General features: G+C 49.4%; 2 protein-coding genes across 16 annotated transcripts in view; both read left to right on the top strand.

Moving 5' to 3' along the window:
• The first annotated feature begins 172 nt into the window (after positions 1 to 172).
• On the top strand, positions 173 to 4,413 carry LOC126577741 (malonate--CoA ligase ACSF3, mitochondrial). Its single transcript, XM_050239613.1, has 3 exons — positions 173 to 962; positions 2,211 to 2,303; positions 2,376 to 4,413. The coding sequence occupies exons 1-3, from the start codon at positions 524 to 526 to the stop codon at positions 3,971 to 3,973; spliced, it is 2,130 nt and encodes a 709-aa protein (XP_050095570.1). The 5' UTR covers positions 173 to 523; the 3' UTR covers positions 3,974 to 4,413.
• Positions 4,414 to 4,871: 458 nt separating this feature from the next.
• Positions 4,872 to 15,000, top strand: part of LOC126578926 (guanine nucleotide-binding protein G(s) subunit alpha) — a 21,032-nt gene continuing 10,903 nt past the window's right edge. The window contains exons 1-3 of one of the 15 annotated variants that reach the window (XM_050241980.1): positions 5,062 to 5,232; positions 6,915 to 7,231; positions 7,404 to 7,864. The gene's annotated coding sequence lies outside the window, so the exon portion shown is untranslated. The other 14 variants (XM_050241981.1, XM_050241984.1, XM_050241985.1 and 11 more) reach the window with 14 other exon arrangements.

The raw sequence follows: 15,000 nt of genomic DNA on the forward strand, positions 1-15,000 counted from the left end.
CACAATTTCTATCCAAAATCATGGAAAAACAGTGGAAAATCTGATTTTCCTTTCTGATCTGATTTGAGCAGCAGCTGGAGTAGTACCAAGTAGTACCAAGTCGTACCAAATTCCAAATTCTGTGTCAACGGGGTACCAAGCAGTACCAACCAACTATGCTACATGGGTGATTTTGATTTTTGGTGTTCTTTTAAAACCGCCGCTAGAATCCCTTTTTCCGTGTAAAATCGCTGTAAAAAGGGGGGAAATGTTCACATTTCTGTTCTATCCTTTGTCCTAGATCAACAAACTGCACTCTGGTCGTGGTTCCCGTTGGAATGGTAAACCAGGAAAGTGCAGAACTGCACCTAGTCTTTCGGCACTAGCTCGCGCTGGTTTCGGCTTTTCCAAGAATCCGCCGGGGCTGTTGATATTCCGTTGTAATTTGCCGTTCTCTATTTTCAATTGGCGAATCGCAAAGACATTGTGAAGGTGTTGTGCAAACTCCTGTGAGACTGTTTATAAACTGTTCATCGTTGCAATTATGATAAAGTTTGCCCGAGCCAGGCGTTGCCTGGTGGACGTGGCCACCGGGTTTGTGGTGCCGGGGAATATGGTGAAATCTTCGCAGCGGACAGCGGCCACGATGAGACTAATCTCGCCAGCTAGCACCACCGGAGTCTGCCGTTCTTCCGGACACTGCAGCTACTCCACACAGGCCGACAACCGGAAGCCGGCTACCAAGGATTTTGACGACGGTGATCGACCCCCCTCGGACCCGGAAGCGGTTCATGCGGATCTTCTGAAGCGCCTCTCGAAACTGTACGACCAGGAACTGAGCCAGAATCTGATTGTGCCGCCGTTCAAGCGAGCGCTCCTCTACGGCCAAAAGGCGGCCGTACGCGATCAGGCCGGTGATTTCACCTTCATCCAGCTCTACGAAGCCGCCAAACGACTGGCCTTGCAGATATCGCATCACTGCGGTAAGTGGCCTCGAAAGGAATTCATCAGATGCATGTAACCCGACGCCTGATTTGTAGAAAGTCTCCAGTCGAAGCTCACTGAGATGTGCATTCTCTTTCGGGGACGCGTTGTGTGTTTTTTTTTGTAGAAACTTGACACGAGCTCCCAAGGTCAGCTGGCGCCTGCTAGGTTTCTCGTTTGCCTCCGGCAACAACCGTCCCTGAACCTGCACTACCGCCATTCGTGTCCGAAAAGGTGACAAAAGTAGAACAAATTAGCGAACCGGCTTGCTGCTTTTCTGCTTTTGGTTTGCGAACATTTCTCGTTCGACCGTGACATCGTTTAGAAGCAGACGATCTGGCAAGACGATCGCATACAGTCGTGAGGAGGGGGAGACGGAGTAGGGCGGATGATCCACTCCACTACGCACAGTAGAACGCAATTTGTCTCGTCCCCTAAATGCGACTCTCCTTGAACCTAGCAGTGGGGTGACGCCTGGTTTTTTTTCGTTATCTCTCTCTCCCTCGCTACTCTGGACCAAATACTGAATGCATTTTTAGAATTTCAAAGCAATATTAGCGCCACATGATCGTTGGCCAACAATAGCTCGTGATTCATACTATTATTCGGTACCCATGTCGGCTTCATACTGCATATAGTTGTTAATAGTGCGTCGAACGATCGCTGATTAGAATTGTTGGACAAAAACAAACTGGCCTAATTTTACTGGTACTGTCTAAGAATGTCGTGAGGGAATGAATAGGATAAAAACAACAACAACACCTCAAGAAACGGTTGAACTTGCCTTCCTGTGGAGGGTGGGCGCTATTTTTAAGATAATAGCACCACCGTGAGACGAAAACATTGGCATAGCCACGGGGAGACGCCATCGATCGCGCGCAAGACGCGCGCCACACGTTGCATGTTTTGCGAATCAAATCGCTTCCCTTATCGCCGCACTGTTGGTCGTGTGATGTTAAAGGAGTCACCGAGATCAAACCAAACAGGACGTTGTTTATGTTTCGAGGGTTAATGTGCGCCTCTCCCTCGCATCTCATCTCGTGGGTTCGTTGTGGTTGGGCTACCCCGGTTGAAGTTGATAACGCTGATGCGATGCCACATAGCGTACCTCTTTCACATGTGCGTACTAATGACTTCAATCAAATTAGTGTGCAACTGTATGCACGACTGCAATCCGTGCAGTTCGTTCTAGGAATAAAATACAAAGAACAATACTAAGTATCTTTCTTCCTCATTCCACTTCACAGGCAGTGCTTCCCAATCGCGAGTGGCTTTCCTGTGTCCAAATAACATTACCTACGTAATCACACAATGGGCTTGCTGGTTCTCCGGACAAATCGGTATGTGTAATCTGCAAGATGTACCACCCCCAGACGATTACTTAATCGATCGTTTCTTTTTTTTCATTCTAGCGGTCCCGTTGAACCCTAAATATCCAGCTGATTTGCTGGAGTATTACGTTAAAGATTCGGATGCTTCCTTATTGATCAGCACGGCGGAATTTCTGGCTTCCGCTGAACCATTGGCAACTAAACTGCAGAAACCGCTACTGCTGGCTAGCCACGAGCTGTTGACTGGCTTTCCTGTTACAAACGGCAATGGAGGTGGACAATCGGTGCCGTCCGATCAGCAGCAACCTTCAGCCTTGGACACCGATATGTCGTATCTCGATCCGCGGCGTGAAAATCTTGTTCAGCTCAACGATACGCTCGTCGTGGAGAGTGCACTGAATGGCGAGTTCTATCGTGATGCGAACGCAATGATCCTGTACACCTCCGGTACGACGGGTAAACCGAAGGGGGTCGTGCTGAGCTACGCTAATCTGGACGCCCAGCTGTCCGCCCTGACGCACGCGTGGCAGGTCACTTCGGCGGATTCGATTCTACACGCGCTACCCTTGAACCACGTGCATGGTACGATCAACGCACTCAACCTTCCACTGGCTACCGGTGCCAAATGTGTGATGCTGCCAAAGTTCGACAGCAGCAGCGTCTGGAGCTATCTGCTGAACGTGAACATGACGACGAAGGAGCGCGTTAACGTATTCATGGGCGTACCGACGATGTACGGACTGTTGATACGCGAGTACGATAGCGTGTTTGGGCGCAACGCGCGAATGTGTGACTACGTGAAGACGCACTGCAAGAACAAGATTCGTCTAATGATCTCCGGTTCAGCGCCACTGCCGGGCACGATATTCGATCGCTGGCAAGAAATCACCGGTCACCGGCTGTTGGAGCGCTACGGTATGACGGAGATCGGTATGGCCATTTCCAATCCCTACCTGCAGGATACGGAGCAACGTAGCCGCCGGCAGGGTTGCGTCGGAATGCCTCTGCCGGGAGTCAGCGTGCGCATCGTGGAACCGGACAGTGGCCACAAACTGACGCTCGAGGGAAAAGAAAATGAAGGCATTTGGCGAACCAGCGATGCGAGCAAGGATCCGCCCCAGGCGCTTCCGACCGAGACGATTGCTGGCCAGCTGCACGTTAAGGGGCGCTCCGTATTTCGAGAGTACTGGAAGAGGCCAGCGGAGACGGCCGCCGAGTTTGATGAGGACGGATGGTTCCGTACCGGTGACACGGCAAGTTACGAAAACGGTACAATACGCATTTTAGGCCGCACATCGGTAGATATCATCAAATCGGGGGGATTTAAGCTGTCGGCACTGGAAATTGAAACGGCACTGCACGAACATCCGGACACGAGCGATGTGGCGGTGCTCGGTGTACCGGACGAAACATGGGGACAACGTGTAGTTGCCGTGATCAGTCTGCGCCCGGACGTAGCACCCGAAACATTTAGCATTCCCAAACTGCTGGTGTGGCTAGAACAGAAGCTTCCAAAGCAAGCCATACCGAAGGAGGTGCGCCTGGTGGAGGAAGTGCCGCGTAATGCGATGGGTAAGATTAACAAAAAGGAACTGACGGCAAAGTTGTACAGCAGCGAAACAACGCCACAACCAAACCCGTCAGTAACCAGTACTGGTGATAAGGGCGGAACAGCGTAAGCAGCGGGACAGCAAGCGAGCAGGAGTGTCCATGTGGGTCGAGCAGAGATCGCACAACCGAATCGTATTTATGTGTATCAGATAGGGTCAGATATAGAGCCAGACATGGAAAGGTCTGGCGGAATGTGTCCGGAAGCGGCGAAGATAGGGGCCGAGCTAGCCACAGTGGTAGCTCTCGCTAGTCATTCTTCAACAAGATATGTATCGACTATACGGAATATTGTACCGTTTTTACCGCTTAATTTGCAGCTTTCGGTTAGATTGTCAGTAAATTAACAGTTTTTCTCTGCTCCACCGTGAGCGTGGCGCCAGATGAAATCATTCAACTCACTCTCGATACGTAGCGACTAAAACGAACTCGATGCATCGTTAGTTAAGCAAAACCGGAATTCATTTATCGTTGTATCGCACTTAATACAATCCTCCCGATTACTATCGCCCGACGTGGACTCGTAAATAGTATCCGAAATTCGTAACCTTCCGAACGGCGTTTAGAAAATTGATTTGATTTTCCGCGAGGACAATAGAATGCTCCCTTGCAGGTATGGCTCGCATTTTGACCCAACTACTCGAATCGTCAAATCTTGGACAGTTTTTTATCTCGCTCTGTTCGACTTCGTGTACGAGAGAGTGAGTGAGAAAGCGCATTTTCGTTGCCTTTCTGTGCTGAAGAAAGTGTTGAAATGCGCTTTCCGGAAAAAATAAAATATTTTTTTAACTCTTTAAATAATTAAAGAAACACAAAGGTGCATTTAAACGTTGCCGATTGTTTCTAGTTTCGAATAAAAATGTAAACAAACTCCTACTAGCCGCGAGTTCTAATAAGTTATCGTACAGTTTATTTACACCATTTATACCCAGCAACTAATCAAAGAAAGTGTGTCAGCATCATCTGTGCAACAATCCGCTCACGAAATTATCAAAACACGCGCTTACAAGTTACATCGATCCATAGGGGACACTATTACTATTTTGCAGAATAACTATTTACAATCGCTCTTCGATCTGTGATCACTTTGACGGCCACTTTTTTCCGGAAAGTGGTAGTAGTAGGGCCCGCAGCAGCATGAAAGTGGTAGTAGCTAGAGCAGCAGCACAATTAGTACTAAGTAACATCATAGGCAGAACCGCAAAGCAAAAAAGGGTGGAATTTTAATATCCCTCTGGAGGATTGAAATCGTTCGCAATCGTAGCAACCTACGGCAGCAGCAGCAGCACCGCCAGGTTACTAAATCTGTGCCGTGGAAGTTCTGCAGCAGGTGATTAGAGAGAGGAGCTGGCTGGCTGATAGCATTTTCATCGCCCGTGTGAGACAGTGCAGTGTATGTGCCAAGAGGGTGAAGGGTGGCTAGTGGAGTCGTGGGATGATGTGAGAGAGCACTGGATGGTAGTTTTTTTCGTTCGGTGGAGCAATCGAGTTCGGGGTGTGTTTTTCCGGGGATGTTCCGGGCGAAAGGTTACGCTCGCCATATTATCAAGAGCATTACAACACCAGCCATCATCGTCGTCGTCGTCGTGCAGAGAGGGCGGTGTTCTCTGTGACGGCCGCAGTGGGTGGGGACAGGAGGGGAATCCTTTGCACTCGATCGGGCTGGAAGAGTGGCAAAAGCAAACGACAAAAAGGGACAGCGAAGAAGAGAATTAGGTGGTGGAGAACATCCGTGCGCCTGTGTGTGGCGAATCTCTGAGTGGGTGTATCGGGAAAACACGAAAAAAGATACTGCCACCACCACCACCACCACCACCGAATCCTCCTGCGACGGTCACCCTATCCCCCGGGGTCGGAAGTGCTGGATGTTCCGATGCTCCCGAAAAGCCAGTGAAAATCGTGGTTTCATCCTGCGGAAGGCGAGTTATCGTAACCCGACCAACCACCACCACCACCACCACCACCACCAGCAGCAGGAACAAATTGACAATCTGCTGCTGTCATGCCGCGACGATGGACGCGTGCGTGTAGTTATGTGCGGGGTGGACCCACAGCACCAGCAACAGCAGTAGCAGAGGAGGCAACCTAAGTAGTCGTTGTCGTCGTCGTCGTCGTCGACGTTTCCGTGGCGCGGTTCGATAAGAATCGAAAAGTGGTGTGTCCTCCAAATGTGTTTTTCAACACCCACCGCACCCCGTTCCTACCGCACTGACCAGCATCATCCTCGCAGAGTGTTGACCGCAGTGCTTTTGAGCGAAATTCAGCCGCCCAGTTCCAGCAGCAACAGCACCAGTACCAGCGCCAGCAGCCTCCTTTGCCATAAACAAAAAACAAGAAAAACCCACCCCAGGAAAACAGAAGGCGAATCCGAGCAGCATAGTGTGTGACACCACCCTCCTCCAGCTTCCAATATCATTGCTGGAGCTTCTCCTGCTTCCCCTGGCCTGGGTCGCTCAGAAACAGTTGCTCGCTGTGATTGCGGATACCCAAATTGTTCCCCAGCCTGGTAACTGGCAGGCAGGCAGGCAGCTGACTCCCTAGTAGGCTGCTGCTGGAACTGCGGCTGTTGTAATGCAAAGTATGATTTGCCTGCGCTGCGAAAGTGTGCCTGAGAAATGTCAACCAGGTGCACCAGAGGGGGAGTGCTAAATGTCGTGTGTCTGTTTCTTTTTTTTTTTTCCTGTGCCAGTGTGTGTGTCTCGCTCGGGGGGTGGTGGGTTTTGACCAAAAATAAGGTTGTGCTCCCCCCGCGGCTGGTGGTGTGTTGCGCGGGTGGATTCATGACCAAATATGTCATACGGGCGCATTTTAATGGAAAAGATGATGATGAAGATGATGATGCAGCGCCAGGAGCTAGTTGCTGTGCCCCCCCCCCCCCCGCCCCGCCTCCTTCGGGAGATCTGCATAATATTGGAAAGGGGCTTGTTATGCTGCAGTTTTCGCTGCACACCTGAGTCTTCCGGCACGGCATATGTAATTTCTTTTTCCTTCTTCATTTGTTTCCAATTCCAGTTGGCGGTGCGTGTTTTGTGTGCCGATGAAACTATCGTTACCATCACCGTGCTCGTTGGGCTACTAGTAGGCTCCCCTTTTACCGTAGTACACGAAGGATAGAGTGAGGAGCGTGTGTGAGAGCAAGCTAACAAAAAGAGAGAGAGAGAGATAAAGAGCCAGGAGTGTATGTGTGCGGGTGCGCGCGTGTGAATCTTGAGTGCATAAATCAGCGAAAAATCGGTGCAGCAGTGCGTGATGTACAAAAAATAGTAGCATCCTCCTACTCCACCGTGGCTCTTGTGTCGGGAGGGAAAAAAACCCTCTGGTGTCAAACGGTGAAGGATAACGAAACGCGCGCGTGTGTTTGTGTGTGTATGTTTGTGCAGCAGTGGGTGGCAGGTGGCATTGGCGTGCGCATTTCATCCTCTCGCCATTGCTCGGCCACTACCGGTGGTGTTGTGCGGTGTTTTTAATATTTGATTTTATTTTTTTCATTTCGTGTACCAGTTTGTAAAGTGTCCCTGTGTGTGTGCCCGTTAGGTATTTTCGTCCGTGCGTTTTCCGTGTAGTTCACCGGAATCCAGATCAAGGAGTAGCGCGAGAAAGAGCGAGAGCCGGAGAGTGAAAGAGTGTCTGTGTGTGCGAGAGAGAGAGAGAGAGAGAGAGAGAGAGAGAGAGAGAGAGAGAGAGAAAGTGAGGGGAGAGGGTAGGAATATTTTATTGTTTTTGTACAAATGTTACGTGAATGTTACTATGAGTGTCGTCGCCGTACCATCGATTGGTGAATTATCTGGCCAGCAGCTAGAAGACCCCTGACCCCGCTACCTTGAGAGCAAGGAGATCCATTGGCATCGACCAGCTATCGGTAGCCCAAATCATCGGCAGCTGAAAAGCATAGAACCATCATCATCATCATCATCATCAACATCATCGAAAGGTGCAGCATTTTCTGGAAAGGATCTAACAAGGTAAATGGCTTGCTGGGATCCTTCCATGCCGTTGCTCTAGTCAACGATTGCAATACATGCTAGCAACGCGAGAAAGGCATACTTAGACCGAGGAAGCATGCGAGGTGCCACAGAAGAGTCCTTCGTACGTTGACCTTCGTAAATGGCGGACTAACCGGGGGCAAAGGTGGGAGATGAGTGGCAAACAACCAAGACCACAATTTCCAGTAATGTCCCTGCCCCGTCGATTTTTGTACGAACGCTAGACTTCACAATCGACCAGCAGCAAAGTCATTGTTGCTGGTAGATCCACCGTTTCGGTGCGCGCGTTGTTTTATGTCCAGCAACCCAGCAACAGCAGCAGAAGAGAGGACAACAAACGGGTCCCATTAGCAAAGGGGGGGGGGGGGGGGGGGGGGGCAATTTGGGGATGAGAGGCACACCACCACAGCATAACGTTCTTTGTCGATTTCTTCCGCGAAGAGAAAACTCTCGCTGGGCCTCATCATGCCATCATGCTCTCATTTCATGCACGCGCGAGGATGTTCAGGAGCAGCAGCTGGTCGGTCGGTCGGTCTGGTCGATTGGGCGAACCCGATTGCAAGAACACATTGTTTCTCAGTGAGGTGCTAGTGGGAGGCCCTTGATTCTCTCCGGTCACCTACATTTATCATCCCGGACCGTACTGGATACAGTTGGCAAACGGTTTGATAACATCGTCCCCTAAAAAAAGGATATCTAACACATGGAGGACCACAATGTACGAATTTTCTACATTCGCTTTTTCAACATTTTGTGGCATCCAAAATAAATGTTGGTTTTTCTGCTGAGCGATAGACTACTCTGTTTTTCCAAATTCCCTGAGAGAACGAGAGAGAGAGAGCGAGAGAGAGAGAACGAGAGAGAGAGAGAGAGAGAGAGAGAGAGAGAGAGAGAGAGAGCGGGAGACAGAGAGAGAATGGTTATCTTTTTGGTGTGTAGTATCTGAGGAGAAAGAGAGAGCCACTGTGTTTGTGTGTGTTGGAATGTTCTGAGCTCATCCTCTAGCAACTTTCCCTATTCTTCGCGTTACTAGTTCCGTCAAACACTGTCGGCTAGGCAGGCAGTAGTATACACATAACCAACACGCACCAACACACGCATGCACGCACACAAACGGTCCATTTTGTGTCGCCGAGGTCATCGCTAAACGCGGGGAAAGCTACTTGGATGGGATATTAGTTGATCACATTATTGAGCTTAAGTAGCCAGCTGTCATTAGAGCTTACGCCTGGCTGGCTGGCTGGCTGGCTGAGACTCCCCAGCCCAAGGAATACAAACATTTGGCGCTGGTTACTGTGGTCGATTATCGTTCGTGGCGTGGCCATCATTACCTGACGGATGTACCCGATGGTATTTGGACTACGTGGGTTTCTGGCGATTGTTGGCCACAGCAACTGTGGCTGCTGCCACCACTTTCGAGCGCCTCTCCCCGAAAATGCACGGGGTTCACTCATTTCGGTGTGACTCATCGACACATTTTGTAACGCAGGAGGGTGCCAATGAATGATTAGAATACCATCGCTCCAGTAGTAGTCTGCAGCAATGTCAACAGCGTTATGCTTGTAAATGCGTCAACTTCTGTTGACAAATGTTGTACCGCGCGCGCTCTGATTGCTCTGCAGAGGGGGCGGGGGACACCTGATGGAGGGGTGATTCAATCTTCCTTTTTCGGATTCAATCATCTTATCGGCTGCAACCGGCCAGAGCATTGTCTATCTGCGCTCCGGGGGCCATCGATACTCCCATTATCGATGCCAGGTCGTGATGGTGAGCATTGCATTTACAAAATCTCCTTTAACTTTGAGCATCATTCATTTAAGTGTTACAAACATTCCATTTTATTTTTAAAAAAAAAGTTATCGACTTTGGATTGAATCCGGAATGCTTTAACATAGGAGTCCATGGTTCCGTCTCATGGAGGCGCCTAGCTGCTGATGGAATGTTTCGTTTCAGCTTCAAACATTTCCACCCAGGTAGCAGCAATGTTTGGTATGCTCTGCTAACATTTACGAGTGTCTCAACTATTTATTTTTCCATCATTTCTAGTTTGCTCTGTTCTCGGAGCAGTAGCAAGTCAATGGCCAAGGTGGAAAACGTGCGCCACTATCGCATCCATGGTACTCATTTCTCTCCTCGCAAAAGGCACTAAGAGACGGCGTTGCCAGCCTCTAGTCTTTGGTGAGTTGCTCGCGGCTGGCAGGCTGGAGAGGACACCGTGCAAGCTGGTGTGTCCAGTGGTTGAGCCTTAACGAGCAGCGCCAAGAACGCTCTAATACACTCTCACTAAGCTCTCTTTCTCTCGGATCGGCCACCCCGGTGGCGCTCTAACGAAACAAACTGCTGCTGCTGGTAGTCCAGAGTCCTCCGAGTGTGTATATGTGTGACACATGGGTGTGGGTCTCCTTGGCATGTTCCTTTCCGCGGGACCAGCAAGAGTCCTCCCCTTGTTGGGGCTGTTGCTGTTGGATTGATTTCGATGGAAACTTTCGTCCAAAAAATTATGCGATAAGGTTAGGCTTTGAGGCAAGATATTTTCGTATTTTTGGATGAGTTTTGCGTTCCTATGGCTCCTTGAAATGGCTCTTTTTACAGGGATTTTCAATGTAAAAGGGGAACCTAATCGTTTGCCACTAAAAACTACTCACACTCACATTCTAAACTCACTCGCGCCTCGGCGAACTTAAGCTGGAGTCTGAAGGTCGAAAGAGGAAGTGAATATTGGTTAATGGGGTGTGGGGAGAGGGAGAAAAAACCTCTCCAGAAACCCTGTGTGGGTAACCTTAAATGCGGGTAGAAGGATTCTTGCACCCGTGGTCGTCCTTCTCTGCGCCACTTCCGTTTCAGTTCACCTCTCTTGTCCATCGTGAAAGCTTTCAGCCGTGGGCAGCCAAAAATAGAATCCAATGGCTTTGGGTCCAAAGGCTCATTCAACTCGTTCTCGAACGAACGTTGTGTAAGAATGGTTTCGATTCTTGGGCTGTGGAAAGAACAATTGGTTTTTTTTTCACAGCTTTCGTTTCATTTAAGTTTCCTATAATTACTATAGCTGTAGATCATATGGAAACGAACATGAATAAGACAGATTTATGCTATTTAAAAATTGCTATGGTCCACCATGTTGGCCAGTAATTAAAAATTCGTCAGCTCAAAAAGGAAAACGATCCTCTACATTGTTTTATATTTCATCACAATAGCTATGCTGTGGTTACTATGTAGCGGTTACTACGCTACGTGCATTCCATCGCAGTAACGATGGTGCAGGGATTGGAAGTTGATCCCGAAATTTGTTTGAGTAAAATTTGAATGAAGAGGTTACGCGTTTATCATTCATATATACTCCAAGAAATATTAAAAACAGTGAGTAACATGTTACTGAGAAGTTATATTGTACGTTTACGTTTTAGGTAGCGTCATTGTAAGTGAAAGTAAATTGGCTCATTGAGAGAGGTCACTCTGTAACAAACGCCAGCGAGCCTTAGCACGATAAAACAAGGCGATAATCGATCCAGTTGATTTGCCGGGGCGGAATTCAACAGTAAAGCCATGCGCTAGCACAAACAGATGTAAGTCCTTCTTCCAACGGCCTAGAACGGATTGGGCCCCGGAACGGTTAGGGTCCTGGGGAAGCTGCTGGCTACCACTATCGCCCGTCAGCCAGCCAGCACATAGTTCCAAACTAATGCCACTCCTGACTAGTGTGTGGTTCCGAGCATAACGCATAACCGATCCGCGACCTCCACGGCTATCCACGTAGAGGACAGCACACACCGGGAACTTCCACGCTGCTGCCGCAAGTTCGGGAGAAGCTCTTCAGCGCTTCGGAGTTGCGTTTTCCCACGCTGTGCATGTATGTGTATGTATGTGCTCACATCGCCTCTGTGGAAAAGCAATGACCCGAATCTCTCCACTCCCTCGCAGCGGAAACAGCCCCCGAATTCCTCCGAATCCGTGTCTATGCCACTCTCACTTTCCTTTTCTCTGTTTGGCACACGGCACTTGGATGGCTGACTAGTTCGCTCACTCACTCGCTCACTCGCTCGGTCGCTCTCGCCCTTGATCCTTATCCCGGGTTTTGCGATTATGGTGGCTTAGTGGGATCCCGCGGCCCAAAATAAGGCTCGAAGCAACAACATCTGGTGGCTTAGCTCCACTGGACGGGCTAGTTCCCAACGGCGGGCGGGAAGAGCAGTGCAAAGTGTTGGCAGGGAGAGGGGGCAGAGAGAAGGCTAATGGAAAAAGAATGGAAAGGATCCGGCGTGGAACGTGCTGGAGGTGGATTGTGCTCTCCCACGCACGCACACAGCGAGAAGGATGCGAGAGCAAGCACAGTAGCATAGTGCATGAGCATCGAGCGGAGGAGCCGAACAACACATTCCGAAGGCCTTACTACCTTTTCAGCGCCAGCGTCATCATCATCATCATTATCATCAGCATCAGCATCATAAGCACCGTTTGTAGTAGTGGGCACCGAAAACCGCGATGATGATAAAAATTATCTTTCGGTCGTCATCGTTCGTTGGTGGTGACGTAACAAACAATAGAAAAATGGACGCCCGACCGACCGTCCGTCCGTCCGCCCGCGATGCGAACTGTTTATTTTTGGGGCTTTCTTCGGTTTCCTTTTTTTCCTTTTTCTTTTTCCCCGTTTTTTTTTTCTCTATTTCGTTCTATTACCCTCTGTTATCTCAGTCGAAAAGAAGGAAAATTTGAGGAAAAGGTGAGCGAGGAAAGGTGGGGGGGGGGGGGGGTTTGCGTATAGGTAACGGTAGGGAGACAAAAAGTATAACAGGCACAGGGCAAGTGCGCGCAACACACCACCGAGCATGAATGGATGGTTCAATTTATCTGGAACCATGTGGGAGTGCGTGACGTGGTGACGCGAGATGTAGAGCCTCGGTGCCTCGGTCATCGCAAACCCCCCCCCCCCTCACTTTCCGACACGCAAATTTGAAGCGTGCAACAGATTGTTGATAATTGCTGGGTTGGTTGGTTCTTGGGTTATTTCGATTCTTCTTCTCTCGTCCCAAATGGCAAATGTGTGCACCAGAGAATTTTAATCCCTCTTTTAAGATGCTGAAAATCTGAATTAACAATGAGTTTTTTTTCATCTTTTTCGTAGAATGATATTTAATGTTAAAACTCGTATTTTTTACTCATTCGTTTAAAAATCCCATAGCTGTATGTCACAGTAAACCACCACCGTGCCCTCGATCTACTTTAAGGGCGGGGCCCATTTTCCTTCTTTTTACAGTAATTTCTCCGCTATTGTTACTAGAATTCAAATTCCAAGCGCGTTTCCTGCAGTTCCAAAGGGATGGCTCCGGCCATCCAATCGGCCAATCATGCTTAGAAAGCAAACAGAGAGAGAGAGAGAGAGAGAAATCAACGTCCCTCCGAAAGGGAAAATCAGTAGTCACGGCACAGTCGCATAGGAACAGAGCAAAATATGCAGATCAGGCTCGCTTATGGCGCCATGGTCGCATATGTGTGTATAAACACAATGTACGCTGCGTTCCTCTGCACTACCGCTGCGCTATGAATGAATGAATGAATGTATGTTGCTGCAGTAGCACTCGGTGGTTACTATGGAAAACAACGGGGGCCATGATGAATACTAGCGGAGTCGGAGGAAAAACTCAGCAACCAGAGCATTGATGGCTTTTTGTTTGTCAAAGACGACACAGAAAAACATGGAAAAATCTGTCAAACATTCAACAGTTAACAACAGGGGTCGATCGTAAGGGTGATCGCTTGAAAAAGGGGTGGCCGAGCGGCCCCATCTACACGATCGGTTCGACGATAAGTTTGTGGTTTCAGCATTCTAGTCACATAATCCCCACAACCAATGGCTTCCCTTTTCCTCCCACCGGGTGTGTTGATGGAGCGGCGAATGCGTTGTGAAGCATAAAAATGGTGATCAACACCATCCTCTACTTGCCATTGCCAGCGCTAACTACTACGCACCGTCAGCCGCGTGCGCGTGACGTTTGGTTTTGCTGTTTGCGAATCACTGAGTGAGATACTCCACCGAAACTACGGCCAGTAGTTGCCTTACCGAAGCTGTTTAAATATGTTTCCTATATCGATTCCGATCGGCGGAGAGGACATCGACGAGGGGTTTGTTGCGACGCGCCTGTCGTCTAGCGCGACGATCGATATTTGCTGGCAAGGTTGCTGGCACTATTGAGCATACAAAAGGGGGGAGACGGACACGGCAGAGAGGAGAGCCCTAAGCAGCAATTGGCTTCAACCCACCCTCCCGCCATATGCAGCATTACCCGGGCAAAGTTAATCGCGACCCATTCCGGAGCGCGCATAAGGCAACCCGTTAGTGTGGTGGCCCCGGAGAGTGGCCGGATAACATAAGCAAAACGTTCGAACGGATGATGATGGGCCATCGGAATGGAAAATAATTCAATGGTCAGCTAATGGCTTTCTCTCTCTCTCTCTCTCTCTGTCCCTCGGTCGGTCACCAGTCGGTGGCGCCGGTTCCTCTGATCCGTTGGAATGTTTTAACTAAGACAAAATGGCGAAAGGAATAAAAACAACGAGTCTGGATGCATGCGATGGGAGACAGCAGCAGCAGCGTGGTTGTTGTGAGTGACATTTGTGTACACGACGCCATCGATACGACGACAGCTAATAGGAGATCGAATTGTAGTGAATTTTCTTAACCACCCCCCTCCGGATGATAATTACCCTCGCTGAACCGCCCGTCCTCCCTTTGTAACGCCTTCCTTCTTGCCAATACAATTCTCCCTCTCTCCATCCCCATTGGAGAACGGGCATCCATTTTGTGTAATACCTGCTCGCGTTCCCGCTGATGCTGCTACGCTCTGTAGTTCTCTGTGAGCAAAATGGACAAGAAAAGGCGATTGTATTCAGGAAAGGGTGGCTGGAAGGCACAGGGAGGATGTTATCGTAATTCTTGTTCGATCGTTTTGCATATTGCTGAAATATGAAGTCGCCGGGGTGCGTAAATTCTACTACGACAACCGGATACCGGACGATACGGTGCATCCCCAGTGGTAGCATCATCGAACATAAACTGTCTTCAATTGGTTTTGCTGCACGTTGGCTGCCGTTGGCGCGCGGCCACGCGGACAAGAAGAGCA

This window comes from Anopheles aquasalis, chromosome 3 (genome assembly GCF_943734665.1).
Source record: "Anopheles aquasalis chromosome 3, idAnoAquaMG_Q_19, whole genome shotgun sequence".
NCBI lineage: Eukaryota > Metazoa > Arthropoda > Insecta > Diptera > Culicidae > Anopheles > Anopheles aquasalis.

Excerpts from the sequence above, each read along its gene's own strand:
- LOC126577741 (XM_050239613.1), top strand. The coding sequence starts at position 524 with ATGATAAAGTTTGCCCGAGCCAGGCGTTGCCTGGTGGACGTGGCCACC. Across the intron at positions 963-2,210 it reads GCAGATATCGCATCACTGCG|GCAGTGCTTCCCAATCGCGA; the intron begins GTAAGTGGCCTC and ends TCCACTTCACAG. Across the intron at positions 2,304-2,375 it reads CTGGTTCTCCGGACAAATCG|CGGTCCCGTTGAACCCTAAA; the intron begins GTATGTGTAATC and ends TTTTCATTCTAG.